At 38.5% G+C, this 21,256-nt stretch overlaps 1 protein-coding gene across 1 annotated transcript in view; it reads right to left on the bottom strand.

The window, feature by feature from the left end:
* The window catches only part of LOC124798270 (eukaryotic translation initiation factor 3 subunit J), a 65,663-nt gene that overhangs the window by 2,418 nt on the left and 41,989 nt on the right, over window positions 1-21,256 (bottom strand). The window contains exon 6 of the mRNA XM_047261594.1: window positions 12,451-12,584. Coding sequence (XP_047117550.1) covers window positions 12,451-12,584 — 134 coding nt within the window. The remainder of the gene's footprint in view (window positions 1-12,450; window positions 12,585-21,256) is intronic.

The following is a 21,256-nucleotide window of genomic DNA, read 5'->3' as shown; positions in this document are numbered from 1 at the left end:
CAACACTTTGTACAGCTTGAAAACAGTTAGCCAGAGTTTGAAATTGGAAATGGAAGACTAACGGCCTTTGGCTCAAGGTTCAACTCTATAGTTTTCAAAGATCCCTTCACCTCTGCCTGAAGTATTCATCCCATTATATTTCTCAAAAGCTTGCTGGTTTAATCACCAAACACTCATGGCAATCTTTACTTTTCACGTGGAATGCAAGTAATGATTTTATCCAACAATGGCAGATTTCTCAGTATCTTTGTGCAACAAACTGTACCAAAGATAACATGGTTTGGGGAGACCTTTACCACGGTATGTCAATTAAGCTGCACAGTTTTGCAGTACACAAGAATAAATATGAAAAAATCACAAAATATGGCACTGTAGCTGCACAAATATGTAAATCAACACGGTGCCTGCTCAGTTTGGTTCTATCCGCTAATCAGAGCACAGGGCATGTGGCATCATGCAAACAAGTTTATGTTGGTAACCAGAACAGTGAGACTATTTATTTCAATATTTATTCAATATTGCCATTTCATGAATGAGGTTTGTGGTGACAAGACGGTCTATTACAAAGACTGGGGGCCCATTTTAGGTTGTGATGTAATCAGGCAACATGTCAAATTGCACAACCATGATTTATTCGTTTGCACAACTGAAGTACCATACTTTAAGTTTTCCATATTTAAACTTGCATGTTACAAAATTTGTAGTTTAGCTGATGAACCACACTAAACAACTCAAAAAATAAATAAGTAAACAGAACAAATAAATACATTCCTTTGCCGTATAATAAGTTGTGCAAGTGTTGGGAATGTGACTGGAAAGGGGATCACTGGAAGTATGATATTTTCATTTGACATCACTATCACTTACCAATATTAGAAAACTGTCACCTTTACACTTACAATATTTTTACATACGAATATAGGAAACTGCCAATTTCGCATTACATCACTAAAAACCATAAATTTCTTTTTGTTATTTGCTTTATTGTTTACAAAAAATTTTCCTATCCTTAGGCATTGTTAATGACTTTTGAATGTATAACACAGTATTTTAGAAATGGGGTGCCTCAAGAATACGTACTAGTGGGAAAAGATAACGCTGAAAAGGTCAATAAAACTTGTCATCAAATAAATAACCTTTGCAATATGAAAACAGTTCATAACCTGTAGTTAAATTGCTACAATACCGAATGCTTCTTTCTTAAAAACAAGACACTCCTGTCACCAAAGCAAATGGAATAGTTCAAGATGTGATTGAACAGATTGGACTGGTGGGGTTATAAAGTGACCAAACTGCGAGGTCATCAGTCTCTCCATACAATATATATCAAGCCCTGGGAAGATTCCTCACAAAGAAAAGACAAACCTTAATGACCCTATTGTAACTGAGAATAAAATCAATAAAACCAAGACATAGAAGCACAAGTGGAAGTGAAGAAGGATCAGAGGGTGAGTTGTTCCACTTAAAAAGCAGCTGGAGGCACCCAGGACATGTTATGCAATGGAGAGACATCCTCTGTATCCAACCAGAGTTCTTCACCCCCCCAATACAACACAAAAACTAGCAACGCGGACAAGTTGATAAAATATCAAGAATGAGAACTACAAATGAGATAGTAAACAGATGTAAAAGAATAAAACCATTAAAAAGGTGGGGAGGGAAGGGACCAAGCCGGACCACCAAGCAAGGGCAGCCCAGCTGATATGAAATACTTATCATCCAATTTTTCAAAAATCATTAGGTTAAAAAATTTGATTTTTGCACTTCTTACAGTCTGATATCTTCACTCAACAAAGAACTGACTACTTTCTGTTACTCACCACACTTACTATGCTGCTTAAAATTAAGTAAAACATTGCACAAAATTTTTAAGATTTTGCAGAGGTAAAAAGGCATTGGTAAACTTTGTTAATGATTGATTTTGGCTCATACATTGCAGTTTAAAACTGAGAACAAAGCGATTGCTCATTACATTTTGAGTTATTGGAATTTATATCCATGGACAGTTGCGCACGATGCAGCCATTTACATCCTTGGGCATCATGAATCATGTGGTCATAACAATCATAATTTCTCGTGAATGACTGAAGGTATTGAAGTGTTTTGCAAAGGGCAACCCACAATGACGCATATTTGTATGATACATACTTGAAACCTCATCATTCACCAAGGTACGGAACTAACTTATCCACAGTAGTGAGAGGTCGGTGTCTGAGGACGTGTACAGATGTCCAAAGCACTGTAGGAAAACCAAATGGTGTGTATGCAGCTAAAGGGTTAAGAAAGATAGACAGAAAGATGGGACTGACAAGAAGACAATGACAGTGAATACCACAGGTGATCAGGAAACATCAGAAGACACTATGCAAAAGCTGGCAAATTTTAAAAAGCTGAGAAATATGTAACAATATGAAATAGTAGCAATGAGGGAATAATAGAAAATACGAAGAAGATGAGTCCAGCCTTCAGCATGAACAGAGATATTTGAAGGGATAGGCAGAAGAAACCGCTAACTCACAAGACAGTTTTTGAGATATTGCATGTTATATGTTAGGTTAAATTCAAAGACGTGAACATAAACACAATAAAACAAAACAAATTATTTAGGAGACAGTACTTTCTAGCAAATCACACAGGAATCCTAAGTGGAGTGGTTAGAGATGGACACACATATGCAGAAGATAACTGTTCAGTAGCATGAGGACAATATCAAAAGAGATCAGATAGAAAAGACCAAGATATGTGGGACATGGGATCAGAAAGAATATCGCTGTATATGGGGAACAACCAGTGGGCAAGAGGAAAGACAAGAATGACGGTTGTTGATTTAATAGGGTGTATAAGCAGACAAGGACAAAAAATTCCCAGATTATTCCCAGATTTCCAGGTAAAAATAAATTTTCTCACATTTGAAAATACACTTTTTCTGTGTTAAGTGGCAGTATACTTTTCCTTGGAACAGTAAAAGAAAGAAATCCTTTGAATGGCTATGGTTTTATACACTGGCATAGAATTTCCCAGCAGTATAGAAAAATGGGGGGGAGGACACGTTTTGGAAATATCTTTGATGTGTACCAACATGTACACTGCATATTTTCGTATTACGAAAGTATAAATGCGAATTCCACCAAATACCACATGTTACTTTCCAAAGCATTGAAATCGAAATTGCAATGGGCTTTTTTAAGCCAGTCACAGCTCATGTCACGTGATCTCGCCATCCAATGACAGCGGATATTCAGAGCATAGGAAACGTGATGTAGTTAGCCAACAAGAACATCGCTGTTAAGTGGTGCAAACACACAAATAGGAAAAGAGAATGGTTTAAATTAATATACACAGTGTTGCTACAAGAAAAGCAAAGTTTTCATGTATAATATTGGTCTCTCAGATTTGTGGAGATGTAGAACCACTGGCTCACCCCACCATAATACTGCTGCCCTACAGCAGCGAGAACAACTTTATCTTTACCAGATCAGTTCTCTGTGGTACGTGCTCTATTCTACACGCATTGTGTATACGCTGCGAGAATAAAAGTATTCATAGTAAGTGACGGCAGTGCAAGTGTTTATTTATCATCATAATTACCACACCTGCTCTCCACTGCCTATAGATTAAGAAGCTCCAAGAGAAGCTAAGCTTTCACATATAATGATGATCTCTTTTGCACGTGTTACACTTTTAAGATACATCACACAAAAGTAATCTTCTGGGCTCAAAATTCTTCTAAATAGCTCTTCCTCAAAGAGTCGATTTTTAAATGAGAGTCAAACGCTCTGTGATTTAAGAAATCAGTTTCAGCAGTTGCCACAGAGTGCCAGATAACAGGCGTCACCGTTCTTGCGCAGCTACGATGACGTAGTAAGACCATATGTTCGTACATGTAAGACATTGTGTCATAAAAGAAACAAGACATCAGAGGATACTCCAAGAGCATCATAATTTCGTGAACCATATTACAATGCGTGATTCAGCTTATAGTGCACATTTGCATGTCCAGATTCCCAATGAAGTAGGCCTCGACCTGACATTAAGCTTTTCAGTGTAAGTTTCCTTGGACTACCAGTACTGTATTATCTCACGTGTGGTTTTTTATAATGGCATAACGCCATATGTGCTAGAACATGAAAACGTGCACATGAAATGCAGCAAACAGTTGAAACTAGTCAGTAGCATAGAATTAAACACTTCGTTTCAAATAAATCAACTGCCACAGCAGAAAAGATTAATAAAAGCCAAATCTCTTTAGCAAACAGACAATAATAACTACATTGTTCTGCAAGGCGATTAATGCTCGACTGTCAGAAATGTGGAAACAAAATATGACATGAAACTAACAACATTCTAGCCCTTCGTAATTACGTGAATGTATTTTAATTCACTTGATAGCTCCTGGTCACAGAAATCTGTTTTGTTTTCATTTGACGTGAAGAGGAAACGGCAAAATCACTAAACGTAAGCAGGTGTCACGCGGAGACTACCCACCTCCGCAATACAACTCAGACTGCTCTGCGCATCTGCCTCAACATCTACGAAATTTCCGAACACCTGCCCCAAGCATTTGAGATAGAATGCCGAAAATTAAAAAAAAAATCAACTTTTCAAAAAATGTTCATATTGTAGCACATATCTTTCTGAACAGTCTGATGCATAAAACACACATGTTTGAGGAAATGTAAGACACGACATTTGGTCTTCAGTGTGCCAAAGTGCAGTACCATGCCTCCTCACACAGCATTCTTCTATTGCATGTCACTGTATTTCGCTCTGTGGAATTCAAACGTGTATATTTTGTAATGGACGTCATCAAACTAAATTCACAACAGTGGGAATTAAAATGTCCTGTGGTGTCTCTCCTGCTTCCAGTCGCCCTGCCCCTCTAAAATAAATAAATAAATAAATACAAATAGTACGCAAGACTGGTGTGATTTCTCGATCTGATTATGTCTATTTTGTCACTGTCTGCTAGATGAAATGAAATAGTCCTGTCTAATGTTGCAGCAGTTCTAACACACACCAAATAAACAAGACTGTTTTGGCACAAATGGTCACTTTTATAGCTCGACAGAATGTTATTCTAAAAGTATCAATACCACATGCCAATTAGGCCTACTAACAGCAAAAAGCTTTATGTTAGGAAATAGTTTCACATTTCGTTTATATGCTCCAGCTTCTCAAGCATGAGACAGAAAAGTAGTAGTATGAAATTTTTGTGCAAATTTGTAATCGTCATATTCTTCCATAATTTGTGTGATGTCCCCATTTCTTCTCCTTCCTCGTTCCAACGAACAATCTTGTCATCACTAATTCTGTAACTATTCCTGCCAGTGTTAAGACTAATTCTCTGGTTCCCTTCTCTGGTTAGGCTTTATTACGTGTCCATACAACGTGTTTTCCGCACATTATCTCAGAATTGAACTTAGCAGCTGCTAGCTGGGGACTTTTCAGTCAAAATTTCATTTTCTTGGATACACCGAGTAGATAATATTTAATCTTTCTTAACTCTTATTCCTGTTTGTCGTTTATTTGCACTCTGGTGGTCTAAATCTATGGATTTTCTACATCTACATTTAGATCCATACTCCGCAAGCCACCCGACGGTGTGTGGCGGAGGGTACCCTGAGTACCTCTATCGGTTCTCCCTTCTATTCCAGTCTTGTATTGTTCATGGAAAGAAGGATTGTCGGTATGCTTCTGTGTGGGCTCTAATCTCTCTGATTTTATCCTCATGGTCTCTTCGCGAGATATACGTAGGAGGGAGCAATATACTGCTTGACGCTTCAGTGAAGGTATGTTCTCAAAACTTTAACAGAAGCCCGTACCGAGCTACTTAGCATCTCTCCTGTAGTCTTCCACTGGAGTTTATCTATCATCTTCGTAATGCTTTCGCGATTACTAAATGATCCTGTAACGAAGCGCGCTGCTCTCCGTTGGATCTTCTCTCTCTCTTCTATCAACCCTATCTGGTAAGGATCCCACACTGCTGAGCAGTGTTCAAGCAGTGACCGAACAAGCGTACTGTAACCTACTTCCTTTGTTTTCGGATTGCATTTCCTTAGGATTCTTCCAATGAATCTCAGTCTGGCATCTGCTTTACCGACGATCAGCTTTATACGATCATTCCATTTTAAATCACTCCTAATGCATACTCCCAGATAATTTATGGAATTAACTGCTTCCAGTTGCTGACCTGCTATTTTGTAGCTAAATGATAAGGGATCTATCTTTCTATGTATTTGCAGCACATTACACTTGCCTACATTGAGATTCAATTGCCATTCCCTGCACCATGCGTCAATTCGCTGCAGATCCTCCTGCATTTCAGTACAATTTTCCATTGTTACAACCTCTCGATACACCACAGCATCATCTGCAAAAAGCCTCAGTGAACTTCCGATGTCATCCACAAGGTCATTTGTGTAAATTGTGAATAGCAACGGTCCTACGACACTCCCCTGCGGCACACCTGAAATCACTCTTACTTCGGAAGACTTCTCTCCATTGAGAATGATATGCTGCGTTCTGTTATCTAGGAACTCTTCAATCCAATCACACAATTGGTCTGAAAGTCCATATGCTCTTACTTTGTTCATTAAACGACTGTGGGGAACTGTATCAAACGCCTTGCAGAAGTCAAGAAACACGGCATCTACCTGTGAACCCGTGTCTATGGCCCTCTGAGTCTCGTGGACGAATAGCGCGAGCTGGGTTTCACACGACCGTCTTTTTCGAAACCCATGCTGATTCCTATAGAGTAGATTTCTAGTCTCCAGAAAAGTCATCATACTCGAACATAATACGTGTTCCAAAATTCTACAACTGATCGACGTTAGGGATATAGGTCTATAGTTCTGCATATCTGTTCGACATCCCTTCTTGAAAACGGGGATGACCTGTGCCCTTTTCCAATCCTTTGGAATGCTACACTCTTCTAGAGACCTACGGTACACCACTGCAAGAAGGGGGGCAAGTTGCTTCGCATACTCTGTGTAAAATCGAACTGGTATCCCATCAGGTCCAGCGGCCTTTCCTCTTTTGAGGAATTTTAATTGTTTCTCTATCCCTCTGTCGTCTATTTCGATATCTACCATTTTGTCATCTGTGCGACAATCTAGAGAAGGAACTACAGTGCAGTCTTCCTCAGTGAAACAGCTTTGGAAAAAGACATTTAGTATTTCGGCCTTTAGTCTGTCATCATCTGTTTCAATACCATTTTGGTCACAGAGTGTCTGGACATTTTGTTTTGATCCACCTACCGCTTTGACATAAGACCAAAATTTCTTAGGATCTTCTGTCAAGTCAGTACATAGAACTTTACTTTCGAATTCATTGAACGCCTCTCGCATAGCCCTCCTCACACTACATTTGGCTTCGCGTAATTTTTGTTTGTCTGCAAGGCTTTGGCTATGTTTATGTTTGCTGTGAAGTTCCCTTTGCTTCCGCAGCAGTTTTCTAACTCGGTTGTTGTACCAGGTGGCTCTTTTCCATCTCTTACGATCTTGCTTGGCACATACTCATCTAATGCATATTGTACGATGGTTTTGAACTTTGTCCACTGATCGTCAACACTATCTGTACTTGAGACAAAACTTTTGTGTTGAGCCGTCAGGTACTCTGTAATCTGCTTTTTGTCACTTTTGCTAAACAGAAAAATCTTCCTACCTTTTTTAATATTTCTACTTATGGCTGAAATCATCGATGCCGTAACCACTTAATGATCGCTGATTCCCTGTTCTGCGTTAACTGTTTCAAATAGTAGGGTCTGTTTGTCACCAGAAGGGCTAATATGTTATCGCCACGAGTCTGTTCTCTGTTTAACTGCTCAAGGTAGTTTTCAGATAAAGCACTTAAAAAAGTTTCACTGGATTCTTTGACCCTGCCACCCTTTATGAACGTTTGAGTCTCCCAGTCTATATCCGGCAAATTAAAATCTCCACCCAGAGCTATAACATGGTGGGGAAATCTACTCTAAATATTTTCCAAATTATCCTTCAGGTGCTCAGCCACAACAGCTGCTGAGCCAGGGGGCCTCTAGAGACATCCAATTACCATGTCTGAGCCTGCTTTAACCGTGACCTTCACCCAAATCATTTCACATTTCGGATCTCCGTCAATTTCCTTCGATACTATTGCACTTCTTATCGCTATAAACACGCCTCCCCCTTCACTGTCCAGCCTGTCTCTATGGTATACATTCCAATCTGAGTTTAGGACTTCATTACTGTTTACGTCTGGTTTCAGCCAACTTTCTGTCCCTATTACTATATGGGCGTTGTGACCGTTTATTAATGAGAGCAGTTCTGGGACCTTTCTATAAACGCACCTGCAGTTTACTATTAGCACATTAATATTGTTATTCCCTGTTGCATTTTGCCTACCCCTACCTTGCCGCGTCTCAGGAGGCGTCTTGCCGGGCCTAGGGAGGGAATTCTCTAACCTAAAAAACCCCCATGTGCACTCCACATTGCTAGTAATTATAACAAGAGCTGACCATTCGCAAACCGCATCAATCACATAACAAACAGCGATTCGCATTCACCCGTTTGGCTTTATTCCGCTCAGCTCATATAGCTCTGTCCCTTTTGTCTACAAGAAATTTTATTTCTAGATGCAACTGAGATTCCTCTGGCAGAGACATCACATACACTATGCACGCATTCCAAAATCAACTTATGATTCATTCAGAAATCAACTTGGAATACGTTAAAAAATGCTAAGAAATCAACAGCGATGTGTTTCAGAATCATATGAATAATCCATAGACCAATATGCGTTAGATGCTGGACGCTTTGTGAAACAAGGCTTTTCCCCTCAAGAATATGAATTTGCCCCCCCCCCCCCCCCCCTAAGCCGCCCGGAGCAGACGTCCAGGTTTGCCCCCCCCCCCCCCCCCCCCTCCAAGGCCTCTATATCTGGGCTTGGTGCGCATGCGTGAATCTGTCAGCTTGGGCGCGCCAGTAAAATTATAATGGGTAGCATCTGGCTTCTTGTTGCTTCTGCTTATACAGCTTTAGGCCGTGTCCTACGTGAGCAACAGCACGCAACAGCTTCAGGCAACAAAACACAACCGCACGTGTAATTACGCAAGTGTCCTATGTGAGCGACATCTGTGTCACTGCCTGTCTCCCTCTGCCACTGGTAACGTTTGAATTCAAACATGTTTGAATCTTGTCGCTTCAGCAAGCACGACAGCCACGTGTCTTCTCGGCAAAGCAGTGGAGTGGACGCGATGGCAGCTATGAAATACTTAACATCCGATTTTACGAAAACTATTCGGTGAAAAAATTTTGTTCTTCCGCAACCTATAGCTTGATATCTTTAAACAATGAATGTCTGAATTTATTTTCGTTATTCATCGTAGTTGCTGTGCTGCACGAAATTGAGTATGTAGCTGGACGAAAATTTTTAAGAATTTGCAGAGGTAAAATCACATTGTGTAGACTTTCCATATTGTTCGCTTAAGGCCATACATTATTGCGCATTAAATGTAACCAGTATATCTAAATTGTATTTAAATTGAGACTGGAATGATATCACTTTTCATTCTTGAGATATTGGTTGTTATATCCGCAGACAGGTCGCTTGCGGTGCGTCCGAACCTTTCCTGCACTTCAGGAATCAAGTGGTCGTAAAAATCATCGTATCTCATAAAAGGTTCAAGGTATCGAAACAATGAATTTTGGAAATGACAGCACGCAGAAAGGACTATTTTATCGTATGATTTAACGCTCAATACGTTTTTGTAAACGTGTGAGCAAAACAAAAGCAAGACACTATAAATTACACCATAAGGTTTTGTCCAAATTTTCACATAGACAAACAAAGGGAAAGAAACAGGTAAACGGGGTATGAAAGTGACCATGAGGTCTAGTTTGGCATGAAAATATTTAACTGCTTGAAAATAATCAGGGTAATTAACGAAAATATAATTAATAAGCTGAGGAAAAAACGAAATATTTCATGAAAATCTGCTGCCAAGCTATGTAAATGAAGTGTCAAAAATTTCATCTGTTCAAGACCTAGCTATTTTGTACTTAAAAAGACACATTGGTGTGGTATTTAAATGTCAAAAAGGCTTCCTTCGAACAAAGTACGTGAGGAAGGCAAACAAGGAGTCAGTAAGATCATGCTTTCTGAATAAAACTTGAAATTAAGAAATGAAAGATACCAGTCAAATATTTTATGATGTGATTTCTGTTAAAAGAAATAAGTACATCAGAGAAACATTCTACGTGCCTCTGAATGATGCTCGAAATCATGAACAGAAAATGAGGTGCACCAAACGTTTCCCTAATATTTTTTATTTATACTTTTAGACAGATCATTACACAAAACGTTTGACTTTCCTTTCAAAAAATTTTTTTAAGTTTTACTTTTACAGACTATTTAGAGTAATTGAAACACTTGGCCTTGACACTGACTGCTGTTGAATTACGTTCGCAACATCAAATATCTGTAAAATTTCATGGGTCACTGTAATTTATTATGAATTAAATGTGTGTGATATACTGGAATAGGTGGGAAGATCAAGGTTTTTGGCAAGCCCTTAAAAATATACTTATCGATGCAATGTAAACAGTATGCATAAAACTTAGTATACAGAATTGTAACTGAGTCAGTAACAATACAAGAATGTCTCGGAATCAAATCCCAGACCTTTTCCTACCGCGAAATCACGAACTGTAAACGCTACCCCTACACCACAGCTAGCTTTCATTTGCTGGTATCAATCTGTGTACTTATCTTTGCATTTAGCGTAGTTAGTCATGTAGTAGTCATTCCTCCGCATTTATTGGCTGTTAAAAGTTCTTGATCATGTAAAACAACATTCATATTTAATTTATTGATGAGATAGTCGAATGCTCCTCTGCTCATTCACATGTATTCTAAGAATTTGTCTGGTGATCTTTGTAGTTGATGATATTTATGAAATTCTCCATGGAGGTTGCTCCCTTTGTAAATTTCATGCACACCTTTCCTTTTCGCTTTATTTTCTTAAGTAAACCTAATTCTGTAGCCTTACTCTCCAGCTGCAGTATTCTACAGTATAGGGAGGCCATTTTATAGAAACAGCTGGTTGGCTCTAAGCAGCCATCTTGTAGCACGACATGGTCGCGCGCACGCAGGACACCCAAGCTTTTCGCCCGATGCTGCTGCTTGTCGCTGGAGTGTTGTGTATCCTGAAGTTGCTCGCTGTCACTCGCTTCTGCTGTTCACATAGGACATGGCCCAGCCACACTTCAGTAGCCAGAAGCAGGTGAAGGTACTACTCATACGCGACAAATGCTCATGCTCATGAGCCCGCTCACAACTGCTCAAACAAATGCGATGTAAACAGTTGTGACGTCACGCTCATCGGAGGCAATTATGAAGCATTGCACAGTCTTCCTACAGCCTTTGACATATTTTGTTGGTGGCAGACACTTGTATGAGCACTGTGTTTTGTTGTTATATGTGGCATATTTCCTTTGCAACTGAAGTTTTATTTTCGTAATTTCTCTCGTTCATGTTTTATTGCTGCAGTATTATGCTGTGGTAACGGGATACAGCAATATTCTTTGTTAGAGTAACAGTTCTTACCAGCCGAAATTACAAAAATTTAACTGAAAACTAAAACAATGGTAAATTCCTGGAATTCAAAAAAATTCCCAGGTTTTCTCCTGGATGAAAGAACCCCCGCATTTTTCCCGGATCGTATACACCCTGTTTAAGGAAGAACTGATCAGAATTGAGGATCAAGGTGGAAGGGAAGGAAAACTGGAGAAGCAAGTACACATCAACCAAGGTGTCATATATCAACGATAGATAAAGATACAGGAAAAGAACAGTGTGCCACCAGTGGAGCAGGAAAGAAGAAAGGATACAGAAGCTCTCAGAAGCAAGTTGGAAGAGGAGAATAGAAAGAATGAAGAGATTCTGGAAGGAAAAGTAGATAATGCAATCCATGAAGCGGCTATCCATGGTGCAACATAGGATGTAATGAAAGAAGCAGAATGGACTTCCATTGCCCATTTCCTAACTTGACGCACCTAATGCTCTATAGAAAACATACTTTTTTTCAATATTTCATTACCTCTTTTTCATCTGACCGGCATTCCTGTAAATAGAGTGGAAGTTAGAACAGCTAAAATTTCACTAATTTTACTTATATCAATCCAACAACCCGAAATTGCACATCTCTGAAAATATTAAAATTATCCAGTGACAAAAACTGCATTACTCATTTACTGGATGTATGCAATTATAAAATGAAAGAATTATGAATGTGATGATTTAATGATCCAGGGATTTATATTTAACTTCAGCTGATACCATTTTCACAAAATGAAAATATTATACAGAGCAAGAGCTTCTGCATTTTTAATGCTACATTATCAAAATGTTTACAACACAAAAACACATATTGGAGCAAAAAGCTGTAAAGAATGTACAAACATATGCAAAACTTACATTGTCACCCTCAACTCTGAGTTTTGCCTTTCCTTTGCCCTTCTTTTTGGCTTTGTCACCTTTTTCTATCTTTGATTTTTCCAAGAACATGTTTTCTATAGTGTTTTTCAGTTTCTTAAGATCTGTGCTGGACACTGTTAAAAACAAAATATTAAATTCATGTGATATCCAAACAAAAGATTAAGCAATAAAGCTAAGCTCATGCCAAGATGCAATTACATACTTTGCATTATGATTTACAGTACAATTTATGACCAACAAAATTTTAACAATAATTGACACCAGCCCAGAACCTGTTTTAGCTGAAATACTATCAATATTTCTTACACTAACAATTATCAAGTTTACTTGGAACAACTATCAGATGTAAAATTTATTTCTGGTTTCTCATGCAACTGTTCTCTCTCTCTTGTTAAGTTATGCTCCGAGGGAAATAGGCAATGAATTTTGCAACTTCAAAAATCACCCACAATTTAAAAATGCAAAGTATTAATAGGTATGGGATTCATATTTCTAACTGCAGTACGTATTTTGGCTCATTTACAGTTTGTTCTGATCCGTTATTTTGAATTACTCATAATATGTGCTATAATGCTCAGAAAGTTCCATTACAAATTTTCTAGAAGTTATTTAGTCATGAGACAGATAAATAAAATTAGTAAACACAATTATACCTATCAAAATAATATCATCTAGGGGGAAAAACACCATAAGCCATAGCAACAAGTAAATTTTTAAGTACAGGAATTCACTTACAAACATGGTCAATGAATCAAAAAACGTTTAGCACTTACAGATGACTAGCAACTGTCTCTTGGAAATATCACTATCAACACTATGCCTTCATAACCATTGAAGCATTTGTGAGGTGTCACCAAGGAGTAATAGGTTTTGAGGTGTCACCATGTCACCAAAGAGTAATAGGAATTTTCATATTTCTTAAAGAATCTATTTATTCACTAATGACAATTTTGTTCCCTTCAAAGTAATCCCCCCACGCAAACAAAATACTTGTGCCAGCACTTTTACCAATCTTGTAAGCACTTCTGCAACTCACTTTCCATCATGGTGTTCAGCTCCTTCAGTGATTCTGTTTTTATTTCATCAATGGTGGCAAAATGACATCCTTTCATAGTTCTCTTCGGCATTGGAAATAAAAAGGAGTCACAGGGGTCATGTCTGGCAAATATGAAGGCTGAGGCAACATACTGGTTTTGTTTTTTTGCCAAAAAATCATGAATAAACATTGAAGTGAGAGCATTATTGTGTTGCAATTTCCATTAGTGGCTTTGCCGTAATTCTGGTCATTTTCTTTGGGTTGCTTCACACAAATGGCACATAACTTCCAGACAGTACTGACCGTACAACCAGAAGGCAGGAACTCATGATGCAATATCCCACTGTAATCTAAAAAACAGTGAGAAGAACCTTCACATGTGATCTAACTTGTCAAATTTTTTTCAGTCTTTGCTCCTCAGCCAGTTATCATTGGGACAACTGGGCCTTGGTTTCGACATCATACCCATATACCTATGTTTCGTCACCTGTTATAACCTTCTAAAGAAGTTCTGGGTGATTGTTGACTTCATTTAGCAATTTCTGAGTGATGTCCAAGCGATGCTGTTTTTGGCTGAAATTCAGTAATTTCAAAACAGTCTTGGTCACTACATGTTTCATGCCCAAAACATCCTTAAAGATTGCTTGGCATGAGTGTAAGGATATGTCCACATCACCAGCAACCCCTCTGATGACGATTCAGCAATTTTGCAGAACCACTTTCTTTATTTCACCAACATTGTCGTCAGTAGCTGATGTGCTAGAGCACCCAGGGTGGCTGTCATCTCCAATGTGCTCTGGACCCTCTTTGAAACGTTAATACCACTCGCAAACTCTTGTCTTACTCATATTAGCCAAAAGCCACGGTCAACATTTCGAATACAGTGTTGCAGTGTATTCCACTTTGCAAGCAAAATTTAATGCAAATTCTTGGCTCCATCTTTTTCTAAAGTAGAAATTCACTGAACACTCATAAACATGTATAACCTTTTGAACTGCAAACAAACTAAATAATCAAAAGAGCTGAAACTGCAAGCATACAAGTGCACCACCATGATTTAGAAAAAAATAAATAAATAAATTTACAATCAGATGTATTAAGTCCACAAAATTAAAAAATTCCCATTACTTTTTGATCACACCTTGTGTAATATGCTTAGTTAAAACTAAAGTGGCAACAGGTGGAAACAGGAAATTTCATGCTTTCGAGACCAGTGGCTCCTTCTCCTAATAGAGGAGAGTAAAAGGAAGAGAGAGACTGGTAAGGGTTAAGATACATACAAAATACAAGTAAATAACAACCAGGCCACAGATCAAGGAAGATTTAGTGAACAGGATGAGAGGGTAAAATGGATTGTTGGTATTACAGGAAATTTGAAAACCTGAGAACTTTGAAGTGAACGGAAGGGGACTACTATCTGTACACTCCAAGAAAATAGGTTGTCATTGAGGGATAGCTGTCAGTGCCCATTGGAAACATTAAGTTTGTATCGTCTGAGCTAGCCCCCATGCCAAGTATCTTCAAGGCAGCCGTGAATAGTAGTAGTCACAGATAAGTGAAGAGTAACTTCTCACTCATTTCTCTCTTTCATAAGACCCTCTATCTCATTTTCTAAGTTCTCAAGTTCTTCAGATATACGTTGATCCCAACAAATCCATATATATAACACTTATATATATTAACATTTGGTTGAAGAATCATGAAAGAAGGTTGTACACGTGGAATAAGCCTGGAGATACTGACAGGTTTCAGATAGATTATATAATGGTAAGACAGAGATTTAGGAACCAGGTTTTAAATTGTAAGACATTTCCAGGGGCAGATGTGGATTCTGACCACAATCTGTAGATTAAAACTGAAGAATCTGCAAAAAGATGGGAATTTAAGGAGATGGGACCTGGATAAACTGACTAAACCAGAGGTTGTACAGAGTCTCCGGGAGAGCATAAGGGAACAATTGACAGGAATGGGGGAAAGAAATACAGTAAAAGAAGAATGGGTAGCTTTGAGGGATGAAGTAGTGAAGGCAGCAGAGGATCAAGTAGGTAAAAAGACAAGGGCTAGTAGAAATCCTTGGGTGACAGAAGAAATACTGTATTTAATTGATGAAAGGAGAAAATATAAAAATGCAGTAAATGAAGAAGGCAAAAAGGAATACAAACGTCTCAAAAATGAGACCAACAGGAAGTGCAAAATGGCTAATCAGGAATGGCTAGAGGACAAATGTAAGGATGTAGAGGCTTATCTCACTAGGGGTAAGACAGATACAGCCTACAGGAAAATTAAAGAGAGCTTCAGAGAAAGGAGAACCATTTGTATGAATATCAAAAGCTCAGATGGAAACCCAGTTCTAAGCAAAGAAGGGAAAGCAGAAAGGTGGAAGGAGTATATAGAGGGTCTATACAATGGCGATGTACTTGAGGACAATATTATGGAAATGGAAGAGGATGCAGAAGAAGATGAAATGGGAGATATAATACTGCGTGAAGAGTTCGACACAGCACTGAAAGACCTGAGTCAAAACAAGGCCCTGGGAGTAGACAACATTCCATTAGAACTACTGACAGCCTTGGGAGAGCCAGTCCTGACAAAACTCTACCATCTGGTGAGCAAGATGTATGAGACAGGTGAAATACCCTCAGACTTCAAGAAGAATATAATAATTTCAATCCCAAAGAAAGCAGGTGTTGACAAATGTGAAAATTACCGAACTATCAGTTTAATAAGTCACGGCTGCAAAATACTAACATGGATTCTTTACAGACAAATGGAAAAACTAGTAGAAGCCGACCTCGGGGAAGATCAGTTTGGATGCCGTAGAAATGTTGGAACACGTGAGGCAATACTGACCCTACAACTTATCTTAGAAGCTAGATTAAGGAAAGGCAAACCTACGTTTCTAGCATTTGTAGACTTAGAGAAAGCTTTTGACAATGTTGACTGGAATACTCTCTTTCAAATTCTGAAGGTGGCAGAGGTAAAATACAGGGAGTGAAACGCTATTTACAATTTGTACAGAAACCAGATGGCAGTTATAAGAATCGAGGGACATGAAAGGGAAACAGTGGTTGGGAAGGGAGTGAGACAGGGTTGTAGTCTCTCCCCGATGTTATTCAATCCGTATATTGAGCAAGCAGTGAAGGAAACAAAAGAAAAATTCAGAGTAGGTATTAAAATCCATGGAGAAGAAATAATAACTTTGATGTTCGCCCGATGACATTGTAATTCTCTCAGAGACAGCAAAGGACTTGGAAGAGCAGTTGAATGGAATGGATAGTGTCTTGAAAGGAGGGTATAAGATGAACATCAACAAAAGCAAAACGAGGGTAATGGAATGTAGTCGAATTAAGTCAGGTGATGCTGAGGGAATTAGATTAGGAAATGAGACACTTAAAGTAGTAAAGGAGTTTTGCTATTTAGGAAGTAAAATAACTGATGATTGTCGAAGCAGAGAGGATATAAAATGTAGACTGGCAATGGCAAGGAAAGAGTTTCTGAAGAAGAGAAATTTGTTAACATCGAGTATAGATTTAAGTGTCATTCTGAAAGTATTTGTATGGAGTGTAGCCATGTATGGAAGTGAAACATGGACGATAAATAGTTTGGACAAGAAGAGAATAGAAGCTTTTGAAATGTGGTGTTACAGAAGAATGCTGAAGATTAGATGGGTAGATCACATAACTAATGAGGAAGTATTGAATAGGATTGGGGAGAAGAGAAGTCTGTGGCAGAACTTGACTAGAAGAAGGGATCGGTTGGTAGGACATGTGTTGCGGCATCAAGGGATTACCAATTTAGTATTGGAGGGCAGCGTGGAGGGTTTGACTTTGATATATTACTAATTAAAATGAAGCAGCTGAATTTCTCAAACAGCGCAATACACTGGTTCGACAGCTACCTCAAAAACAGAAGTCAACAAGTCATTTGTGGGTCGGAAAAGTCATCATGGAAAAACGTTGCGCTCTGGAGTTCCCCAAGGCTCCGTCCTTGGTCCATTACTCTTCTCACTGTACATTAATGATATTTCTTCAGTGATTCACTCCTGCAACTACCATCTATATGCCGACGACATCCAACTGTACATAAGTGCAAGCCCCAAGAACATTGCTGACGCAGTAGCAAGTGTGAACGCAGATCTTTGCTCTGTTTCTCGATGGGCACAGAACCTAGGTCTGAAACTAAACCCCAAGAAATCCCAGGTCATACTTATATCTCATCCAAAGTTAATCAGTCGGTACTTTCGCGAAACAGTCCCTCAAATACTCCTCAATGGTACCCAACTACCATACCAAAAAACAGTAAAAGACCTTGGAATAATCTTGGATGAACACCTAAACTGGGAAGAACAAACAGTCACAGCTTGCCGGAAATCGCTCTCCTCCCTACATGCAATTCAAAAATTTAGAAAAATATTTCCAACCCATGTTAAACAAAAATTAGTCCAAACACTAGTCTTGCCTAATCTTTACTACTGTGATGTAGTTCAACATGGCAAAATTCGAGATGCCTCGAGCTAGTGATGAATGCTTGTGTTAGATACGTATGCAACATACGGTTGTATGATCATATCAGTCCTTCATACTCCCAGCTAGGTTGGATACGCCCACATAAGGCACACGATCTCCACACGATGTGCTTACTTCATCGATTTCTTAGCCACTGGTGCCCCCAATACTTATCTTCTCACATTAAACACCTATCATCATTCCACAACCGCAATACCAGATCGGATACGTCTAGCATCTTGGCTGTACCTTTACATAACACAAAATCTTTCTCCGTGTCATTCTCCATCTCAGCCATACGACTATGGAACGCGCTCCCCTGTGATCTGCGTCTTATCCAAAACCACTCAACATTCAAGAGGGAACTTAAGACTTACATATTAGGGACGGTATAGCCACCATTGTTGTGCCCCCCCCTCATCTTTTTCTTTCTCCTCTCCATAATAGCTTCGAATTTTACCATTCTATTTCTCTTCCTCTAACCTATCTACCTCTTCTATATCTCTTTCACCCCATTCCATCGTCTTATGTCTCTGCTTGATGAGAATAACTCACAAGCTGCAAGAATATAACGAGAAAATTCCCAACTAGCAATAGGACTGACACTCATAAAAGAAAAATATGTTTACTTTCATATACATAGTCATTATTATTATTATTATTATTATTATCATTATTATTATTATTTTTATTATTCTTGATTGTTATAATTATTTTTTGATTGTTATAATTATCATTGTACTACTTTTATAATCTCTATTTTTTTCCTTTAACATTAATACTGTATAACATGTTACACGTCCTAATTTTCTGTAGACACTGAAATTTGTTGAATCTGAGTATGCCTGGTTAGGTGTAAGAGAGGGCCTGAAGGCCCTAATCTTGCCAGGTAAAATAAATGCATAAATAAATAAAATAAATAAATAAATAAAAATCGTAGAGGGAGACCAAGAGATGAATACACTAAGCAGATTCTGAAGGATGTAGGTTGCAGTAGGTACTGGGAGATGAAGAAGCTTGCACAGGATAGAGTAGCATGGAGAGCTGCATCAAACCAGTCTCAGGACTGAAGACCACAACAACAACAACAACAACAACAACAACATATATAGTCTCATCCTGTCTGTCAAGTCTCCATCAATCGAGGCCCTGGATGACTTTTCTTGGGACCTTTCTTAGATCCTAAGCCTTATCAGCCTCTCGTACTCCAACCTTTAACTCTCTTCTATTACAATGTGTATACGCACACAAGGGAAAAAGAATTCTCAGAATTTTCCTGGGAAAAATACACTTTTACCTGGGTGAAAATACACTTTTTCTGGGAGAAAATATTCCTTGGAACTGCAAAACTTATCAATTCCTTAAGTGGTAAAGGTTTTATGCACCACTTCCTAGCACTTTAAGAAATGAAACCCAGCAAAAAAAGTAATGAGTTTTGAGAAGATCTTTGATGTGCAGCAACATGTACACTGCATATTTTCGTGTTACGTAAGTATTAATATGGACTCCACAGCACATTAGTTTCTGAAGCACTGAAATACAGATTGCTACATGCTTTTGTCAGCCAATCACAGCTCAAGTCACGTTATCTTGCCAGCAAATGAAAGCACATATTCAGAACATAAGACACCTGATGTAGTCAGCCAATAGCTACATCACCGTTAAGTAGAGCGGATAAACAAATAGGAAAAGTCTATGGTTTAAATTAATATACATGTAGTATAGCTAAAAGAACAGCTAACCTTTCACATACAATAGTTTTTCTTTCTTTCTTTTGCAAGCATTACCCTGTAAGATATATCAAACACAAATAAGCCAGTAAAATTTTAAATGATGACACAAATTTCTTGTTTTCTCGGCCCAAAATTTTTCTAGGCCACTGGTCCTCAAAGTCTTAAGTTTTGAATGAGAGTCAATCGCTCTGAAACTTAAGAAATTCATCGCACATTTTCACATGTAACATAATTCACCTAGTGGAAAACGAAATTTACTTTGAATGTAACGCTTCTCGAACCACCATTTGGAATATTTTCCCGCGACCTGCTAGAAACGTTAACTTTTGTGACATCACACTCACCGAAAGCAGGTGTTATGAAGTATTGCGTAATCTTCGTCGTAAAGCCTTTGACGTATTTTGCTGTCAGTGAACACATGTGTACACTGTGTTTTTTCGTAAGTATTACATTGGTGTTTCTCTCTCGTTTGTGTTTTATTGCTGCAATATTATTCTACAGTAGCAAGCTAAAGTAAAATTCTTTGTCAGAGTATCAGAGTACCAGTCAAAATTATAAAAATTTAACTCAAAAGTAAGGAAATGAAAAATTCCTGGCTTTCTCCCGGTTGAAAAAAATCCTGGGTTTTCCCCAGATTTTCTGGTTGTCCTGTGGCATATACCCTCAGTATTACAAACTCCTGCTTTTCAAAAAATACAAGTTACGGCCTTTCTGCAATGTGACTATCAGAGGTGAAAGGTGGGAGAGGAGGGGACGAGAAAGAAGGAAATAGACAAACTGTTGTAAGTCCTGTGACAGTACCACCTGTCACTTTGTAGGCTTTTCGTGAATGCTTTCTGGAACGCAGATGATGTATTTACAGCACTGGTCATATGTTAAATATAATGCAGACTTCCTTCAGGGTAAAATTATTCATGGTTGAATAAATACTAATACTAATTTGTTTTCATTGCAAAGTCATTTGCATTGATTCCAAATGGTTCTTGGTATGCCGAAAAATTGTGCTGAGTTAGCAGCTATTTTGGGAATACTGAAGCATCTCAACATTGCTCAGGTAGGCCACATAATACATGTAGATGGAGGACTGTTTTTGTGAAAGAATATGTCACGATGTTACCACATGGATGCAAAACGCGAGACATTACATGTCTGTAATGTATCGCTGTACTGTAGTTTTTTTATTTTCTCTTTTCGAAACAACTATTCCTGAATAAAATTTTTCACCTGCTATTCAGGTGAACTTTCATTTTTTTTTTTTTTTGCTGGAAGTTATGCTAAACCATTGTCAGCTGTTCATGTCTCCCAGGCGTACCCACAGAGTGTCAGCAAGCCTGGAACCTGCACCTTAGTGCAAGAAGCAGAAACAACAAGGGTGTGTCTTCTGTGAAACAGAATGACAATGATTCTCCCTTTGAGAAAACTGCATGTGGGCCCAGGACAGCTGTTGCATCTCATGTCAATGGATAACAATTTGAGAACAAGCACGCCAAAAATCTTTTTATAAATTATGC

The sequence above is a fragment of the Schistocerca piceifrons genome, chromosome 5 (genome assembly GCF_021461385.2).
Source record: "Schistocerca piceifrons isolate TAMUIC-IGC-003096 chromosome 5, iqSchPice1.1, whole genome shotgun sequence".
Lineage (NCBI taxonomy): Eukaryota > Metazoa > Arthropoda > Insecta > Orthoptera > Acrididae > Schistocerca > Schistocerca piceifrons.
This window is presented reverse-complemented; position numbering and strand designations above follow the sequence as displayed.